General features: G+C 54.0%; 1 protein-coding gene across 2 annotated transcripts in view; it reads right to left on the bottom strand.

Annotated features, from left to right (window-relative positions):
• The window catches only part of ADCK1 (aarF domain containing kinase 1), a 132,309-nt gene that overhangs the window by 23,151 nt on the left and 88,515 nt on the right, over nucleotides 1-20,643 (bottom strand). Inside the window, exons 5-7 of one of the 2 annotated variants that reach the window (XM_051825982.2) lie at nucleotides 19,975-20,133; nucleotides 9,178-9,336; nucleotides 1,813-1,929 (exon numbers count right to left, since the gene is read on the bottom strand). In XM_051825982.2, the coding sequence (XP_051681942.2) occupies nucleotides 1,813-1,929; nucleotides 9,178-9,336; nucleotides 19,975-20,133 (435 nt within the window). The remainder of the gene's footprint in view (nucleotides 1-1,812; nucleotides 1,930-9,177; nucleotides 9,337-19,974; nucleotides 20,134-20,643) is intronic. The other variant, XM_051825984.2, reaches the window with a different exon arrangement.

The following is a 20,643-nucleotide window of genomic DNA, read 5'->3' as shown; positions in this document are numbered from 1 at the left end:
GCAAGCCAGGGCAGGGGGTTCAGAAATCCAGACCGTGTGGTATTACATGGATACACACACGGAGTGGCCAGATCCCAGAGAAAACGCACATCTGAAGACAAAGATGCCAGACCACCGACACTGACTCCACGCACAGGAAGCTCAGTAACGGGCACCAATACTCAATATTCTCCGGCGAGAGTCGGAACAGCAGCAGCCCTGCTGTGGTCACAGCACGGACTGGGAGTTTGCCAGAGGGCCACACAGGACTTGTGTCTTTACCCAGATAATGCTTAAGACTTATGGCCAGACCAGACGTGCAGGCTAGCAGGGAAGACTCCCATGGCCCACAGCAGAGTGCCAGCTCCTGGCTCTGGCTCCTGACTCCAGCTTCCCAACGATGCAGACCCTGGGAGGCAGCAGTCCTGGCTCAAGTACTTGGGCCCCTGCCACTCACATGGACACCTGGACTGCATTCCCAGCTCTTGGTTCCAGCCCCAGCCACTGCAGGAATTTAGAGAGTGAACGAGCAGATGGGAGCTTCCACTCCACTAATAAAATTTTTACAAAACCATCTGTGAATTTAAATAAGTGTCTTCTCTCCCTGAGTCTCTGATGCTTCACCTGCAAAATGGGGACCCTGAGGTCTGCTCTCACAGGTGCAGCAAGGGCCCGGCCCCTGGAGCCAGGGAACACTCACAGGAGAAGGAGGGAAAGGAGAAAGGAGCAAGCCCCAACAGTATCAGCCACGAGAACCAGGGGGGGTCCAGCTACCTCTGGGGGCACTCGCACACCCCAGGGCGGCGCCAGCACCGTGTGTGTCTCAACGCCCTCCTGAGGATGACCTCTCCCACACAATGCATCAGATGACCTTCGGTGGGAGCTAGGGGACAGGGTTACATCCACATGGTGCCATAGCTGCTGGTGACACTGGGCGTGCTGCTCCACCTCCCTCAGCTCTGCTGTGACACTGGGCAGAGCTCACCTCTGGCTTTCTCTCCCACAAATGGGGGTAATGATACGTATTCACAGGGAAGCCCTGGAAAACTTCCCCCTACCCTCCCCCTTGCTTCCAACCCCAATCCCTGGCAAGTTCCTACTCCTCTCACTGGGGAGGCTGACCCATGGCTGAGGTCAGCACCTCCTCCGGCTCCCTGGGGTCTCGCTCCTACCCCTCCTGCTGCCTAAGCTCTGGCTATAAGGATCCCCTTAGTGCCTGACCTCAATAATAGGCTCCAGGGTCCCCCACAGGCAGGGACTATAACAATGGCAAATGCTGTTGGAAAAATACAACTCCAGCCCTGCTTGGGGGACCCTGTGGTGACCAAGAAGAAGAAAATGAGGTATAGGCCCCACCCACTGGCCAATTTACCCTGAAACCAAGGACACAAGCCCCCCACTCTCCACCTTTCCCTTGCCCTGCGAGGCTGGTAGAGCTGGTGACCACTGTCCCCTCTCTGACTCTTTTAGATCTAGGGGAGGGCAGGAGGAGAGGGGACACTATGAGGCCACGCAGAGGCTAAGACTCAAGCCCTACTGATTTCACAGGACCACTCTCTCTGGCTGTCCAGCTGGGTGGGGCTCAGATTCAAGAAGGATGGGCAATCGCCAGGCGAGGCAGGAGCTAGAGAGGGGCTGGGCACATCCCTGCACCCACCGTGCACAGAGGGTTGGACTGAATGACCTCAAAAGATCCTGCTTGCTCAGAGCGTCAGGAGTCCTCAGACAACAGGCCGCACTCAGGACCATGGGGCCAAACTCCAAGGCCCCCCACCACGGACACATGGCCCTCACCAGGTACCCCAAGCAAGGCCAGGTGCCCTCAGCGCTCACCTCGTTGACATCGATCCCGTTCTTCTCCATGTAGTCTCGATCGTTGACCTGGCCGCCATCCACAAACTCCATGAGGAGCACGCGCTTGGTGGACAGCTCCCAGTAGATCCGGGGGACCTGGGGCAGGAAAGGGCCATCAGAACAGACCCAGAGGCTGAGGGAAGGGTGAGCGCGGGAGTGAGGACTGCAACCAGGCACAGTGAGCCATGAAGCACGGGTGCCCCCACCCCCAACAGTGAGCCAGGGAGCACAGTGCCCCACCCCCAACAGTGAGCCAGGGAGCACAGTGCCCCCACCCTCAACGGTGAGCCAGGGAGCACGGGTGCCCCCACCCCCAACAGTGAGCCACAAACCATAGGTTCCCCCACCCACCAAGGACAGTCAGGGCCAGAGGGCTCGGCGGGGCAACCGTAGACAACATGGGGTGAAGAGTGGGGCAGGCAGCTCTACCTCTGCCAGGCAGGTCCGCCCTCTCCTTTACAGACCCCTCCTGTTTGAGAGCCAGAGAATGGGTCCCCTCCCCCTCCCCAATGCCTTCCACAGAGGCACTGGTGTTAAATGCTATTTCCCTCCCCCTCCCCACCACCCCCTCCAGGCCTATTTCAGGCTCCTCCCATGAATTTTAACTCCTGGCCTCAGTTTTCTCTCCTGAGTAATACGCCTATTGTATGTATATATGTGTTGAGTGAATGAATGCATTTTTAATAGATGGTAAGCTTTGTTTCTCATGCCAATATCCTACAAAGCTGGATCTGAACCCAGCACTACTCCCAATCCTCCCCTTCTCCAGAGACAACGAAACTGAACACTTCCCTTGCCCACCTCACAGTAGGGCTGGCCATGTGACATGTGTGGAGGTTTGCTAGGGAATTCTGGGAAGGCGCTCATTTTCTTGGTAATAAGCAACGTTGGTGTAGTGCTACTCTTCTTCCCCTCCCAGCCTGGAAAGTGAATGAGCTTCCTGGAGCTGCAGCAACCATCTTGTAACATGAGGGAAAATCCAGGGAAATCACAGAGATGCCAGCCCTGACACTGGCAAACCACTAAAATGAGATCAGTAACTGTAGCAAGCCTTCCTACTCCATGATGAAAATAAATCCTTTTTTTTAAGGTACTCTAAATGGGGCTTTCTGTTACCTCCAGACAAATGCCTGACTAACAGATACTCTCTTCAACATCCTCTGACTCAAAGAATACCTCCAAGCCCAAAGGGAGCAGATGTCCCCAGTAGGCAAAAGATTAGGGTACACCAAAGGCTACCAGGCTGCCACGTAAGTGAGTGAAACCCATCGGAACCACCGGCTCGCCGCAGGCCACATGTCCACCCAAATGTCGATGGGTGGATTTCCTCCCACAAACACACACAACAGGGGCATCTGATTCAAATGTTTTAGAGGATAAGGGCTCCCTCTCCCCTAACTCCCTAAACTCACCTGGCAGTAAGAGAGTGGCCTTCAAGTCAAGAGACTGATTAATGGCTGCGTCTTGGACCAGTCGCCGAACTCCTCCAGGCCTCAGCCTCCCTCACTGGAGAGAACTTCCCTGCTCCAGCCTAAGAAGGAGCTCTGGGGGCGGTGCTGCAGCGTGGAAGGATAAGCCTCCGCCTGCAGCGCAGCATCCCATATGGGTGCTGGTTCAAGTCCTGGTTACTCCACTTCAAATACAGCTGCCTGTTAATGCACCTGGAAAAATGGCCTAAGTGCTTGGGCCCTGCTCCCACATGGGAGAACTTGAAGAAGCTCCTGGCTCCTGGCTTTGGCCTGGCCCAGCCCCACACATTGTAGCCACTTAGGGGAGTGAACCAGAGGATGGAAGGTCTGTCTGTCTGTCTCTCTCTCTCTCTCTCTCTCCCCCCTTCTCTCTCTGTATCTACCTTTCAAATAAACCTTTTAAAGAAGGAGGAGGAGGAGGGAGCCTGGGGATAACAGGGCCATCCACAGAGTGAAACACTAGGGTTAGAACAGAGGTTCCAAGTGAAATCAAGATGGGGTCTGGCTTTGGGGTACAGCAGGTTAAGCTGGTTCAAGTCCCAGGTGCTCCACCTCTGATCCAGCTCCCTGCAAATGCCCCTGGGAAAGCAGCAGAAGATGGCCCAATTGCTTCTATCCCTGCCACCCATGTGGGAGGCTCAGATGGAACTCCCGGCTCCTGGCTTTGGCCTGTCCCGGCCCCAGCCATTTGAGGTGTGAGCCAGCAGGTAGAAGATCTCCTTCTCTCTGTGTGTCTCACAACTCCCCTGTGGTTTTTGCCGCTTGAAAATCTGAGCCCATAGAGAAATCTACAACTCTGTCACTTTGAACTTCAAAGTTTAACTTGCTTGGCATTTTTTCAAAAAGCCAAATATTTCAGAAAAAAAAAATGAATGCAAGTTTCTGGACTTCGTGTGTGTCTTTCAAAGGAGAGGGGCACATGTTGGACTTAAGTTGCTCCCTCTGTCTGTTTGGAAACCTAGGCTTGGCAGTGTGTGTCTGAGGGTCCCAGAAACAGGAAGTCACCCCCCATCCCCTGCCATGTGGGCCAGCCTGGGGCAACTTGGGAAAACAACCAGGAAAGAGCCACAAACGAGGGAAAACCTGAAAGTCTCTGGGGCTGCTAATCGGGGCCATGGGGTGCCGGGGTCTACCCTTCTTCTCCTTTGCCCAAGGAGTCTCCCTCCAAATGCATCCAGCCCAGCCTAACAGTACCACAGGACCCACTTCCATTGCTTACGTCTGAAAAGACTGAGCTGTCAGACCCGGGACAGGAGGGCTGTCATGGGGGCTGGGGCGCTGCAGGTGCCTTCAATGATAGAACACAAACATCAGGCTCAATAAAAAGGGACTCATCCCTAAATCACGTGGACAGAGGGCTCGGGGTGCTGGGCTGAAGTGAACTTGACCCCAACACCCACGTCTCACCACCAACCCTTCCCTGCTTCTTCTATCAAGGAAGGAAAACAGAGGAAAATGGCAAAGAGGCCGAAAGAACTGTGCCCTCCCCTAAGCAGAACAGAACCCTCGGAGGCTTCTGAGGGAGTCACTCACTGCTCCACAGGCGGGGACCAGGGTCTGCCCCTTGCCACACAGCAGAGCTCGACCCGTCTCTGACACTGAGGCCTCTCCTGACCCCAAGAAGGAGCGCACGGGCCGGCGCCGCGGCTCACTAGGCTAATCCTCCGCCTTGCGGCGCAGGCACACCGGGTTCTAGCCCAGGTCAGGGCGCCGGATTCTGTCCCGGTTGCCCCTCTTCCAGGCCAGCTCTCTGCTGTGGCCAGGGAGTGCAGTGGAGGATGGCCCAAGTGCCCTGCACCCCATGGGAGACCAGGAGAAGTACCTGGCTCCTGCCATCGGATCAGCGCGGTGTGCCGGCCGCAGCGGCCATTGGAGGGTGAACCAACAGCAAAGGAAGACCTTTCTCTCTGTCCCTCTCTCTCACTGTCCACTCTGTCTGTCAAAAAAAAAAAAAGAAGAAGAAGAAGAAGAAGAAGAAGAAGGAGCGCATGGACGATGGGCAGTTCCAGCCTGACCCCGGGCCTTGGCCTCCCCTCTGGCCCTGACCTTGTGCTTCGACTTGGTTCCTGTGCTTTGGTCCACCTGCTTGGGAAGCAGCCCTGGCTCACTGGGATCAGTGCCCATCACCAGCGCTGCAGCCCTCCATAGCCGGAGCCCAGCACAGGTGTGAAATGACAGGCTGCTGGGCCACAGCCCCAGCTCTGCTACCCGCAGGCTGTGTGATGTGGCTAAGTTGCATAGCCTCTCTGAGTGCGGGTTCCTCCAAGTCCTAAATGGATGATGGTTACAGCAGAAGCAACATCTCCCAGTTCCTGCAAGCACCAGCAGAGTACTTGGTAAATGCTTGTTCACACCACCCACTGCCCCGTGAGAGCCACAGAGGCTGGGGACTCTCAGACACACCAGGACACGAGTCAGGGCAACAGACAGCTCTTCCCTGTGCACTGCAAGGAAGGCAGAATCGCTCAGCGGCTGGACGTGCAGGCCCTGCACCAGGCGGCCTCTGTTCACAGGCTGCCTCATCCCCTGCTGCTTGGGCCGACGATTTGACCTCTCTGGGCCCCAGACTGCCCACTGGAGATCGGGGGTGACAGCCGCACCTCCCCTGCGGGGCTGTTATGAGGATGAATCAGCAAACCTGTGCTGAATACAGCGCACGATGTCGCAATCGTCCAGGGGTAACCTGTATGCGCCAGTGGTTCCTACCTCTGAGGTCCTTAGCAAACTGCGCTACATCTCCAGATCCAGTTTTCAGAGTTCCAGGCTCCTTACTTTCCCTGGCAGGACCCTGCCCTCGACAGCTCCCACACCCATCCCCCTCTCCACGTGTGTCTCTTCCAGTCCCAAACACTGCGGTCAGAAGGTGTCTCGCTTCCTACCTTGTCCCCAGTTGACCCCCGGGTGGTCACAAGCCTCCCCCCTGCTAGTCCTCTGCCCTCTCCCCCGCACACACAGCCTGATGCCCTCGTCTCGACCATTCGGCCTGGCTGCCCCTCCCCTTCTCGCAGTCACCCCAAAGCTGTATTCACATTCAGGGCTTGTCCGCGGCCCCAAGATTTACAGTGCAAAGCTGAGGTTGTTAAACCCCACGGAGCAGCAAAGATGCCCCACACACAAGACGCAGGCTCTGTGCCAGGGCTCAGCTATGCACAGAGGTACCCATGCACAGAAGCCGTCTCTCTCCAGCGTTAAGGGTTGAGCTGGGTTCGCAGCACAAAATTCGCTTCCCGCTTGCTATGTGTTCGGGCAAAATTAATTACTCCAGAGCCTTCATTCCGCCATTGTCTTAGGAATGATGTGCGATTTTGGAAGCAGCCGGTCAAAGCAGTGCATTAATTATTTGCCCATTTGGCATCGTCATTTCAAAAATGTGTGTCATTCTTATTATGACACGTCTGGATCTGGCAGTCGCTGGCCAGCCTCAGCCAGGGGACGATTTTGCTGTTTCCATGGGAACGGTGGAGGAGCTGGTTCTGTTTGTTTGGCTCTGGGGGGCACCCCTGCCAGGTAAAAGGCAGCAGCAAATCCCAAGACAAGCACCAGACGTGGAGCCGAGAAAGCCGGACTGCGGCCCCGGGCCCTCTATTCCTCGACTGTTGTCTGTAAAAGGGGACGATGGCTGGTTGGAAGGACTCAGCATCACAGCATCTCCATAGGACCCAATGCTGACGATGTGGGCCAAATCTTGCCTACCCCTCTGTACCCTCAACACCTGCTGGAGCCCCCTCTGAGTTCTTTACTCCAGGTGGCAATAAGTACACCATTTCGGGAATCCACCAAAACAAAGCATCTGACATGGCGCAATCCACCGAGACCATAATACCACACGTGTGGGTTGCTTCTCTCATTTGATGGGGAGGCTTCCCAGAGCAGAGGCCACAACCTCCAGTGCCTGGCATGGTTAGGAACACAGGAAGTGCTCCATGTGGAAGGAAGGAATGAAAGACGGGGACGCGAGAGGCAGCATATTTTAGTCTCTGTGGTCCTGTGCTAACTAGCGGACATGTGTCACTCAGCTGAGAGAGTCCAGTGCTTCGAGCTGCAAGGCTGGCGCACCATCAGCAGACCTAGTCTGCACTTCTGGACTTGCACGCACAAGAGGATCCGCCCAGCTCCGTCTGAGGGAATGGCAAAGAAAACCAGCTACGCACGCTCAGAGCTGTAAGACCCATCAGACCTCCAGTGCACTCAGAGGACCTGATTTGTCTCACCAAAACCCGTGTGTCCCGACGCTGCACTCTGGCTTTTCTCCCTTCAAGCTGAGCACTTGTGTCCTCACGCAGCTAACAGAGGCACATATTCAGTCATTTCGTCTCTGCGCGCTAGTCTGGCTGGTGGAAGCAGAACCACTACCTCCCTTTCCCATGACGTCATCAAGAACAACATGAAAGCTCTGGTCCAGGACAACGGAGCCCCTCCCCCCAGAGCTGCCAAGAGGGGGCTTCTGACGGAGCTGGCAGAGCACCCAGACGCTCCGTGTCCCTGCCCCGGGCACTCTGAGCAAAGACGGAAGGGCTGATCCCTTCTACAGCCAAACCCTCTGTAGGCCACCAGACTGGCCCTCCGGCAACAAGGGGGTCTCCCTGGGGTAATGGGCCCGAGCCCACCTAAGATGTGTTGAAACAGTGGGGGCGTGGGCATGCTTCTCTCTCATTCCCACCCCTGGGCCTGCAGAGACCGGCTCCAGGGCCAGCTGCCCAGCAGGGCCTCCTTGATCTGCTGGACCACGGGAGGCCCCTCCACGTCCTCAGAGCACTGCCGAGCGGCGTCTCCCGTCGGGCGCCATCTGACGTTCTTCCCCACGGGAAGCGTCTTCCAGTACCTGGGGGCACTAGTGCTGTCATACTTATTTTGTAAAAAAGAAAAAAAAAATGTGTTCCAATGCCACTGCCATCGTTGAGAAGAGTGGAGCTTTATGCCAGTTTTGCACTTGCCTCTGTGCCCTCTCATCCATGAAGAAGACTGTGAACCCAGAACAGCATCCAGCTAGCTGGGCCAGGAGGGACTGCACAGACACACCCCACCCCCAAACACCACTGCATGTGGGTGAGTCACCCTTGTCTGGGGCCCCACCTTCCACTACCACCTGAGCGGCTACCCTCTGACGCCCACCTCCATGAGCAGCTTTCAAGGTACAGTGTCACGTGCATAGTGGATTTATGGGTTTCTTAGCCACTGAACTTGGGTTCAACCAGGCCGTTTGTAGCCTCTGTTTTTTTCTGCATCATTGATGAAGCGTTTGAAAGCTATGCCCCTAATCCTGCCTGCCACAGGTCCTGTGGTTTTTGTTGTGAGATTTTGCATACCATGGTGATTTCAAGGAACACATGTTGTGTTATAGCAGAACTAGCTGTACATTAAATGACCTGAAGTCATAAATATGTGTTTGGAACCGTGCCAGAGGATATTACGGTTAGCCATCCTCATCCTCATCCTCATCTTCATCCTCATCATCCCAAGCCTCACAGAGACAGAGTTCATGGTATACCAGGGGCTTCAGAAAGTTTGTGGAAAATGAATATCATGACAAAAACTACGTCTGACTTTCAAAAAGCTTTCACACCAGAATACACTTATCTTTTAATTCCATTATTCACAAACTTTTGGAAGTACCCCTGTATAGTCCCTTGCCTACTCTGCAGGCTCTTGGAATCGTAGGTTATTCAATCAACATCAGTTTCACTGACGGACAGGTTAGCAATCACACGTGGTATTTCTTTGTAAATCACCTTCAAGGGCTTTCAGTGTGCGTGCACACTGGTGACAAATCATTCGCCCTCAGTGAGCAGGCTCAGGAAGGAGGTGCCCCGCCTCATGGCCACCCCCTCACTCTCTCACCAGACCACCACGCCCGCCGGGGTCCCGCCCCTCCTACCTTTAAGAAGTCAAAGTGCTTGAGCATCCGGGCCACTTTCTCGGCGTTCCTCCCTTCATTGAGGAAGTCCAGCTCCAAAGGCAGGTTCTTCTTGGCTTCGTCCACCAGCCACATGAACTCGAACTCTGGGAACAGCTGCTTCACGGCCAGCACGAGCACCTGCAATCCACCAAACACCCGTCGTCCGGCCCCGCCCCCACCAAGAGAAGCACCTCTCCTACTCTCCCGCCTGGGTCTCCCCTAGAGCAAGGGTCTGTGGTCTGCACCAGGTCCAACACGATGGTGGCCCGACAGTCCCAATCGAGGGAGCAGTAACCACGCCCACCATTCCGCACAGCCCTCCCCCAGTGCCCGGCGCCAGCCTAAGCACTCCCTATTCCCCTCAGTCCTCACCACAACCCTGCGGGGAGCTCATCTTATCATCCCCATTGTACAGGTGAGGAAACCGAAGCTCTGAGAGATTTTCCCAAAGCTGCCCCGTCAGGCCGTGCGAAGCCAGGGTTCCTGTTGGGTCTAGCCAACTCCAAAGCCCTTGCTCTGAAGAACGTCACCAAACTGCCGCTGTTGCGGCTTGCAGAGTGTCCTTCACAGTCCCATTTACCAACAGAGGGTCCATCAACTGTGCTGCCATCTTTTTTTTTTTTTTTCTGAGCGGTTGGTACCCAAGCCTTTACAATACAAGTTGAATATCTCACATCCAAAAATCTTAAATCAAACGTGCTCCAAAATGCAAAACTTTTTGAGCACCACTATGATGTCACAAGTGGTAAATTTCACACCAGGGAGGAGAGGGGAGTAGCATTGTGGCACAGTGGGTAAAGCTGCCACCTGCAGTGCCAGCATCCCATATGGACAGTAGTTCGAGTCCCAGCTGCTCCACTTCCAATCCAGCTCCCTGGTGACGTGCCCAGGAAATTGCTCATGCCGAAGACCCGGAAGAAGCTCCTGGCTCTTGGCTCCTGGCTTCAGCCTGTCCCAGCTCCAGCCATCGCAGCCATTTGGGGAATGAACCAATGGATGGAAGATCTCTCTCTCTATCTGTCTCTCTTTCCCCCAACCCTTGTAACTATACCTTTCAAATAAATCTTTTTTTAAAAAAAAAATCACATCTGACTTCATGTGATGAGTTGTATTCAAAATGCAGATGCACTAAAAATATTGCATAAAATTACCTTTGGGGGCAGGTGATTGGCCTGGCGGTGACATATCTGTTAGGATACCCATGTTCCACATCATAAAGTCTGAAATATCTCCCTGCTGATGCACCTGGGAAAACAGCAGAAGATGGCCCAAGTGCTCCAGCCTCTGCCACTCATGTCAGAGACCCAGATGGAGTTCCTGGCTCCTGGCTTCTGCCTGACTCAGCCCTGGCTGTTGCGCCCATTTGGGGAGTGAACCAGCAGATGGAGGATCTCTCCCTGTCTCTCTTTTTCTACATATAACTCTCCCTTTCAAATAAATAAATAAATCTGTTTAAAGAAAACGGGCCTACTGGTCTCCAAAGATCTTCCCCTTCCACCTATCCCAGAACGAGCCCCTGCTAAGAGCCTTGTCTTGGGGGTCTGATTGCCCTGTTGTACAAGGCTGTGGCCCACAGTGTGCTAGGCACATGTGAGCTGAAAGAAATCCGTCTAAAGCAAGGCCATCAACTACAAGGCATACCTGGCTTTGTTTTCAAACCCCATGCCCTCGGCAATGAACCAGACATCACTCTAAAAGAATCATCACACAGGGCTATTATACTCAATTTCTCCCAAAACCCCTTTTAATTATGTTAGGCGGCAGTCTAATTTCTTTTCAGTCTTGTCTAGTCTCTCCTGGGCCAGACCTGTGACCTTATGACAATCGATTTAGTTCTGTTTCTGTTTGTGTCACACAAAACAAGAAGGGTGACGCGGCGACCGAGAGGCCCAAGCCACGCCTGGGAGACCTGGGCACCCAGACGGGGCAGCCTGCAGCCACTGCATCCCATCAGGTGCCCTGAGACAACCCAGCTGCCGCATCAGAGGGGGCAGGGCAGGTGCACAGGAGACAGAAACGACGCGGCCAGGTCCCGGCAGAGGGCGCACACGGCATCAAACACACTGAATCCCACTCTGGGCTCCAAAGAGGCAAAGAAAGCTGCATGGTGTTCAGTCCCAGGCTAAATGCAAGGGGGGAAGGGGCGCACTGAAGCATCAGCATTTACTGACGAGCCTGGGCCAGATACGGGTACCCACGGGAAACTGCCTGTGGCCTAGTGCAGACCACTGGAACAAAAATCCCTCACCACTATCGTGTGTCACTGCTGTTTGTGAGGTTTTTAATTATCATTAGTATCCCAACAGCACTGAAAAGCCCATTAAAGATTTTTCTGTTGCTAATCAATGATTCAATTAGTCACTACTAATCCTATCGGTTAGTATTCATAGCTAATGCTATTAATCATAAGAAGTCACAGATTTGATTTTCATTGCTAACAACTAATTAGAGCAACCTAATTAATAACTCGAAAAACTTTACCCATAAAGCTGGCTGCCACAGCATTGTGTGAGTGGCCGGTCACTGCCCTGGGTGTATCGGGTCCCTCTCGTGTGATGTGTCGGGGATACAGCCCAAGGCCCCCAACTCATGTCTGCCCGCAACCACAATGGGGACCAAGCCTTGTGCTGTGTACATTGCGCTTCTTCCTGTACCTACATGTTTAAATCATAAAGGAGGCCCCACAAAAAGACTGACAGCAATAGCGCCATAAAACAATAGCAGCATGCTGACACAAAAGGCGTGTGAATGAGGCCTGCCTCTCTCTCCCTCTCTCTCTCACACTCACTCTCTCTCTCTCTCTCTCTCTCTGCCCCAGCTGGCCGCAGGAACCGAGACTGTGGCCCGTGAAACCGCAGATAAGTAGGCACTCGGGCACCTTGAAATCAGCCAGCCCCTGTGAAGGGAAGTCCATGCGTCTGAACTTCAGCAGAGGCCATCACCCCCGATTCAAAAACCCGAAAACCGGACAGCAGCGATAAAGTCAGAACAGGTGCATATAACGCAGGGGGTTCCCCAGCCCCCAGATCCACATCCTGCTCCAAGAGGTTTGGAGCTGCTGCCAAACCTGCCTTTATTGGCTGAGGAGTGTAAGATACAATGCCTTCATTTCGCCTCCCCTTTCCCTCAACCCCCTTAGGAGCCCCCACAAGGAGATTCGCCTGTTTTCCTTTTGACAACAGACACAATCAACTAAAACAAAACAGGTGTCGTGTCCAGGCGGCCTCTTCGATTTTTCTCCCGATGTGTAACTTCTCCAAAACAGCCAAGGATTTCATCCACACTAGCACATACTCCACTAACTCAGCAGGTGCTGCTGAATACACCCATGAATGAACGAGGGAATACAGACGAAGGAACAAACAGGTTCTTAAAAGGTTTGGTCTTCTCCTCTGTCACTGAAATACAGTTTCCTGGTTCTGAGATTTCAGCGGGAAAAGGGATTAACTCAGAATTTTGAAGAAGTATAGTGTCAGAATGCCTGAGAATGTTTTTTTTCCCCTTAAAGATGTATTTATTTGTTTGAAAGACAAAGTGATGGGGAGAGGGAGGAGAGGGAGACACACACACACACACACACACACAGAAAGATCTACCCACTGGTTCACTTCCCACCTGGCCTCATCGGAAGCCAGGAGCCAGGAGCTTCTTCCAGGTCTCCAGTGTAGGTGGCAGGGGCCCAAGCACTTGGGCCATCCGAAGCTGCTTTCCCAGGCACATTGGCAGGGAGCCGGATCAGAAGTGGAGCAGCCAGGACTCAAACTGGCATTCCAATATGGGATGTCAGAGTTATAGGTGGCAGCTTAACTCACCATGCACAACACCAGCCCCTGTCTGAGATTTATTGATTTAATCTGGACTTTTATGAATTAATCATATTATATTCAATAATTAATACTTCCTTCAAGGTTAAAAAAAAATCAGCTTTTTTCCTGTACAGTCATTAGCTCACCAGAGGAAAATCAATTGTGGGCCACACAGAAATATAATGGAAAAATGGAGACTCTCATAGAAGTTTCAAAACTGATTTTTACTTATGATAGCAAAAAAAAAAAAAAAGGAAATTATCATTACTAAGTACCTCATACACGCCAGGCACTGCACTACAAGGCGCTCTGTATACATGCACTCATTCCAGGAGATTAAAGCACTTTTTAAAATCACATGGTTTGTTAGTGTCAAACGAGGGTCTGGCTGGGTTCTTCCTCGCCTCATGTGGCGCAATACGCGGCAGTACCATAGGAAGCTGGAGATAAGGCAGAGAAAGAGTTCTGCACGCTGTAAAGTGCAACTGAACACCAGTTCCTGTTATCAAGTTATTAAATATTATAAAAGAAATAATGCTCTGTGGAAAACCAGCACACGAAATAGGACGGCTGTACTGATCCAAACTGGTAAAAATGGATGTTCAACAAGGATCGAAAATCAGCTCACAGGGATGTAAACAGCGTGGTGTTCACGGCGTTCATCTTCGCCCAGATAAGTTATTAAGGTGCAAGCTTTCCAGAACACAGAATTATCGGGCGAACAGCAGCTTCCACGGCATCGCCTTTGTCTCAATATTTTATATATACATTTTAAAAATAAAATCAGCCGTCGGAGTCCGTGCCAACACAAACAATACCCAGCCACCCACTGTTCAATCAACACATTTAGAAAAGAAACAAGATGACAGACAGCACGCACTGAAACGCCGCTGGAAAAAAGTCAAAATCATGACCATCCCCAGGGCCTTATTTTTAGAGACCCTGGGGATGGGCCGGGCAACATCCAACAGTGGATCAGGCCCTGGCACTTGGGCCCAAGAGTTGCTTCCACCCCAGCCAAGCACAGCGCCTTGGGGACAGGAGTACATGGGCACGAGGGCGATTCCCTAGGGGGTGACAGAGCAGGAGGGTGTTCGCCATCAGTGAGGCCAGAGGGGTGACTGGGAGTGATGGAACCTGGGGGTGACGGCCTCTCCTCTCTGGCTCACAGACCATCTGCGTCCTGCGCCGTCTCAAGCAGTGAGAACAGCAGTGAGACGCGGCCCACCCGGCTCCCACGCCTGGGGGCAGGAAGAAGTGCTGCCAAGCCAGCCGAGGGAGGGGCTGTGCCTCGTCCGTGCACCCCTGCCTGCTGAATCACTGTTCCAATCTCTGGGCCCAATCAGTCTGCCTCTGGACAGCAGGGCAAATCAATAAGAGTCACTGGCACTGCATCTAGAAGTAGAGTTGCCCCAACGATGAAGGCGACAGTATCAGGTGATGATGACAAAGCTGAAAAGCACCCTTGGCTGTGCCTGGCTCTTTTGTGCAAAGTCACAAACACCATCAGATTCATCAGACACCAACAGAGTCAACCTCCACTTCTCTGCCATCACTCAACAGTCTAGCCCCGAGATGCCAACCACGGGGGTGGCCCAACAGCCACCTTCCTGGCTACGAGAACCCCAATTCTATGCATCCCTCATGTCCTGCAAGGAGGCAGGCCCTAGCCCAAGGAGGCAAACCACGACTGTGCTAAGCCACGCCAAGCAAGGCAGCCTCTTTTCTCTTGCCACGGCTGAGGCAGGCACGGGCACTACTTCTGGTCAGTAAGAAATGAAGGGAAGTCTCCTAGGGAACTCCTTTTTGACAAGGGATATGAGGGGAAAGACAGGGGCACCTGGATGTCATCTCTGCAGGGCAGCAGCAACTGTGCAACTGTTTGGGGCCCATGATGGATACTAACTTAGGAGGACAAACTGGAAGTGGAAATGGTGGAGTGAAAGCAGAAAAACGGTGGGTTCCTCCCAGCCATAGTGAGGCACGTGATCAACCAGCCTTGCAACAGCAGATCCAACTTCCAGGTGCCCTGACATGGGAGATAACAGGGGTTACTATTACCTGCACCACTTCAGGGGGAGCTTCTGATTCCTCAACCAAAAGCGTCCTGATACAACCAGCCAGCCCCACCTCTTCACTCTCAAAAATCTCACTCCTAGAGCCCTCTCTCTATATCCTTACAGTAAATATAAAAGTGCTTCCAAAAGTTCAAGGAAAATGAAATAAAAAACTTATTTTGGTGCCAAAAATGTGAAATGCTTGCAGTTTTTTCATAACATGTATTTTTCATAAACTTTTCTTGTCAATACTTTTTTTTTAAGATTTATTTATTTGAAAGGCAGAGTTTACCAACTGAAAGGGAGAGACACACAGAGAGAAAGATCCTCCATCTGTTGGTTCACTCCCCAAATAGCTACAATTGCCGGAAATGGGCCGGTTTGAAGCCAGAAGCCAGGAGCTTCTTCTAGGTCTGCCACATGGGTACAGGCCCCCAAGAACTTCAGCCGTCCTCTGTTGCTCTCCCAGGTGCATTAGCAGGGAGCTGGATTGGAAGTGGAGCAGCTGGGATTCGAACCAGTGCCCAAATGGGATGCCACCATCATAGGCAGCAGTTTTAGCCACTACACCACAACGCTGGCCCCTCCATGAACTTTGTGAAGATCCCACATATATGTTTGGATTTACAAGATCACCTCTGAAAACATAAATATCTAAAGGTTGAATCACTCTCTCATTAGGGTGAATTACTTTAATCAGATTGGCTTCCTCTCAAAACCAGGCGATGATCAGTCACAGGACTGGGGAAGAGGGGGCAATAGTGGGAGAGAAGCCTAGGTGCACACGATGCCTGGGACTGGCCTAAGGAACACAGAAGGCAGTGCAGAGAGGCAGCTTCGCTTCCTCTTTGCTCCGAGCCCTGATGGCCCCTAGAAACCTCTGTGGCACCACAGACGCCTGAGCAGCATTTTGGGATCATCACTCCTAAAACCAAGACACCAGGTCTCAGAAAAACATACTACATATTTCAAGTACCAAACAGAACGGGCTTCCCAGATGGGCTCTTCTGGGTTGTGTAGCAGGAACGGTACCCGGGTGGGGCTTTCACACCCAAGACCAAGCCCAGGAGAAGGCGCTGCCTCAGCGCCTCGCCTGCAGCGAGGGTGGGGGCTTCAGGCCCACTCCCCGCAGCTCCTGTGAGCAGGGCCGCGGCCCCAGCACTGTCTCAGCCACGGCCACGAAGCTGTTCTGTACTCTGCACACGGCCCGCCAGGCCTCACTTCCCAAGAAAAGCATCTGACGCGTCTCTCAGCGAGGACAATGCCAGCTCTTTATTACTGTTATTATTGCTATTGACCTCACGGCCACCAGTACTTAGGAGGCCAGCGAAGCTCTGCACAGAAGGAAGGGACCGCTGTCCTCCCGGCCCCCGCGGGCCCCGAGGCACTGTCGGGATGAGGCAGATTCCTGTCTGAATCGACAGTGACCAGGAAACCCAGGGAGGCTCAGTCCACTGCTGGCCACGGCTGCTCCGTGCTCACTGACGGGTGCTGCGGAAACACCAAGCGCACGGTGCCGCTTGGCAACCTGCTGCCGCGCCCAGCACTCTCGGCAGCTACTCCAAACCTTCACCTCCCCAGGGCCTCACCGCCACACACACCCCCCCCATGCTGATGGTCCTGCCTCCCACTGCACACAGAAAACAGAGGCTATCAGGCAGGCACACACTCCACTGCCCACCCCTCCTCCCGCTCTGCCCTGCACACTCGTCTGTATCCAGCCCTGCCACCTCCCTCTCTGGTCGCAAAGGCTGACGCTTCCCTCTGTGTTCCGGCGCCCACCTCCTGAAGCTCCTCTTGGCCGTGACCTCGGAATTCCTCTCTGCTGATGCCCCACCCTCCCCCACCCCTTCTCCATCAGCGGCAGGCCTGCTCCAGGGGCCCTGGCACTTAATCCTCCACTCGCTCTAACCACTACCCTGACTCCCCCCCGCCGACCTCCAGTGGTTTACTCTGTGCCATTACGTGTCTCCACTTCTCAGGTCTTGATTCTTACCCCTCTGCAACGCTGCCTCACCAAATCCAAATCCAAAATATCCCTTTCAGGGAGTCACTAATTTCACCTCCCGTTTGCCAACGTTGAGGAACTCTGACAGAATTTTCCAAAATGACTGCAACAAGGTCCCCATTTTGAAACACTTCTAGACCTGCCTGTCCATTAGGAGGGAGAGTCTGTTTGCCCACCCCACCCCCAGCTGATTGCTTCACCAGCAAGGAAAAGGCAATGCTATCTGGCTCAGAGGGTTAGGATAGAAACAGTGATGCCCGTCCAGCCTGATTCTCTGAGCAAGCTTGCTCTTAGAACCCAGCCACCACGCTGCGAGGAAGGCCCTGTCATCGGTTCTCAGCTGAGCTCCCAGACACACCGGCCAGCTCCAGCTGCTAACCACAGGAGTGTGCCACCTTGGGCGTGGCCCCTCCGGCCCCCAGCTGAGCCACTGCAGCTACTGCTGCACGAAACAGACCCGCTTCTCCAAGCGCAGGTTCATGAGCAAAGCACCCGGCTGTTGTCTGAAGCCACTGAATTCTGAGAAGGCTCCTGATGCGTCATCAGGTGCGGACACTGCGCTGGCTCTTGCCTGGCTCTCCTCCCATCTCTCTGGCCACGCCTTCTTAACCCCCTCCGTGAACTGAACCCTCTGGGGCTCACTCCTCACGTCAGGATGCTCCTCAGCCTGCCCCTCGCTCCCATGTATCTGCAGACACCTTCCCCAGTCATCACAACCATTCGTCCAGTTCCACTACCACGAGTCTCCTGGCTCACAAACCCTGAATCCGAATCCCAATCCAAACCCCAGACTGACACAGACATCCCTATCTAAAATCACTGGCAGCAATACCTCACCCCGCATGGCTGCTCCCTCACTGGTCACTCGGCTCCAAGACCAACTCCTTACTCCCAGAAGCTACTTTTCCCACTTGCTCTGTTGTCCACTCGCTTCCAGCTAGATTTGGCCACTGAGCAACAAGGCTGAAATACCAGGGGCCAGGAGGAGGTGAAAAACCCTCTGCCTCCAACAGCGTCCGTGGCTGCAACTCCCAGGCCCTGTATCTGGGATCCGGGTCCCACCATCGGGCAAGCTCAGTAGGGTTCCAGCTTCCACCAGGTGCTCCCAGCTCCCGAGATCCTGAAATCCACCTCTCCTCCTTGTCCCCCGCCCCGCCGTGGACTGCCGACCCAGCAACCCCGTCTGTATCAGGCCCGCTTACTGTTTTAAGTGCCGTGTGTCTGAAGCTCTTCAAGCAAACTGTTTTTGGCCTGCCTGCACTGGGACTGATACACCTGGTCAAAGGCGCCCAAACGTCATCACTGGAGCCAGAATCCTCAGAGGTATTCCCGTCTCCTCCTCCTCAACCCCACCGCCCCTGACGCCTCCCCAAGTGAAGTGGGAGCCCCCCTGGGGTCCGCCCCAGTCAGCATTTCTGTCCCGCACAGGGCAGCAGCCCCTCGCTAGTCTCCAGGCGACAGTCCCTCTGCCTGCGCACCCTGCCTCCCGGCTGCCAAGAAATTTTTATTTCTAATGCGCAACTGATCGTGACAGCCCCTGATGAGAATGCTCCCAAGGTTCCCCACTGACTACCCAGGAAGAAATCAGATCTGCTCAGCCCCACAGACACACGAGCATTTCAAAAAATCTGTGGAAAAGGGCATCGTTTTATTTTTTTTTTCACGGCATGCACTTTCCGCGCATTTTTTGAAGACCCCTGTGTACATGGCTTTCACACTGTTTTTATTTAAAAGACAGAGTTACAAAGAGAGGTAGAGACAGAGAGAGAGGTCTTCCTTCTGATGGTTCACTCCCCAGATGGCCGTAACAGCCAGAGCTGTGCCGATCCGAAGCCAGGAGCCAGGAGCTTCTTCCGGGTCTCCCACGTGGGTACAGGAGCCCAAGGACCTGGGTCATCTTCTACTGCTTTCCTAGGCCATAGCAGAGAGCTGGACAGGAAGAGGAGCAGCCAGAACTAGAACCAGCACCCATATGGGATGCCGGCGATTCAGGCCAGGGCTCTACCCAGCTATGCCACAGCGCCGGCCCGGGCTTTCACATTTTTGACACAAAAATAAACTTATCTTTTAAATCCATTTCCCACAAATGTTTGGATGCAGTCTCGCGTGTATTGAGTGCTGACAAGGCGTGCTCTTCCACACTTGAGCCTGGAGGACAAGCGTGCTTGCCTGTCCACCCTCCCAGCCTGGCATCACCTGGACCCGCTCTCCTGGCACAGCCCAAGCCGCGCGGCCTTTCTACGTGCAGATGCTCGCAGGACACCCATATCCCATGTCAGCCTGGTTCAGGTCCTGACTCTGCTTCCAATCCAGCTTCCTGCTGATGCACACCCTGGGCCTGGGTAGTTGGTCACTGCCACCCACATGGGAAACCTGGACAGTGTTCCCAGTTCCTGGCTCCCCAGCCACTGCAGGCATTTGGGAAGGAAACTAGTGGAAGGGGGAGCTCGCACTTGCTTTCTCTCTCTCTCTCTCTCTCTCTCTCTCTCTCTCTCTTTCTGTTTCTCAAATAAATAAAAAACATCATGTCCTGGGAATACCCCCATCCATTCAAACCAGGGCTCCAGGGCACTTTGCTGGCACTGTCATCTATGACAGAGCCAGGAGGGGCTGTGGAGTGCCCTTGGGCCCAGAAGCAGCTCGGCCTGTTTGGAGACCACCACGGACAGTTCCCAGGGACAAAGTAGGGTCTGGTCAATCCCCCCCCCACATCCCCATAATATGAGGACCCTGTGGCTGCAGTGTCGCCATGGCATTCCCCTTGTTGCAGTCCCAGTTCTGTCTCCTACTCTGCTGCTCCAAGGACCTCACACCACCTGCCTGTCTGAGCCAGTTCCACGGAGACGGCCTCCATCCCAGGGAAACACAGGCTGAGGACGAAGCAAGGAGGAAGGGTGTCTCTCACCTCCATCAGGAGAATGTCCTTGGAGCTCTGCGCCTGCACCTTTGGGTGCTGCACCTTCACGGCCACCGTCCGCCCATCGCGCAGCACCGCCTTGTGGACCTGGGCCAGGGAGGCTGCCCCCAGAGGGGTGTCCTCGAAGCTCACGAACAAGTCCTGGATCTGTCGGGAGTGGAGAGAGGACGCACACTTCAGAAGACGGCCCAGGGCAGCGGGAGGAGCTGGGACGATGGGCCAGAGTCAGGGCCACCCAGGGTCCAGGAGAGATCTCCTGTTGCTCAGGTGTTCCCCAGCCTGGGGCCTCGCCTCGGCCCACTGCCTCTGTGGAGACCCAGGTCAGGCACACAGAGGGCGTGTCCTCAGTCGAGAGCACACTGGCTCTGGAAACCTCCATGAGAGGCCAAGAGGTGCACCCAGAACATTCAGAACTGCATCTGGAGTCCATTTAATCACTTCCCAGTGTGCCTCCTGGGTTCTTACAGACAGATGATTAAAAGTCAACAGGACATGGGCCCAGGCCAGCCCACGACAAAGACCATATGGAAGATGGTCCAATTCCACCATCCAGAGGAGCTCAAAGAACCTGGGCCAGCTCCAAATCCAACAACTGCCTGTAATGCCTGCCCAAGCAGCAGCCTCAGAGAGGTGGTCCCAGAGCCCATCCCAGCCTGG

This window comes from Oryctolagus cuniculus, chromosome 20 (genome assembly GCF_964237555.1).
Source record: "Oryctolagus cuniculus chromosome 20, mOryCun1.1, whole genome shotgun sequence".
Taxonomy (NCBI): Eukaryota; Metazoa; Chordata; class Mammalia; order Lagomorpha; family Leporidae; genus Oryctolagus; species Oryctolagus cuniculus.
The sequence above is the reverse complement of the archived record's forward strand: the minus strand, read 5'-3'. Positions and strand labels throughout refer to the sequence as shown.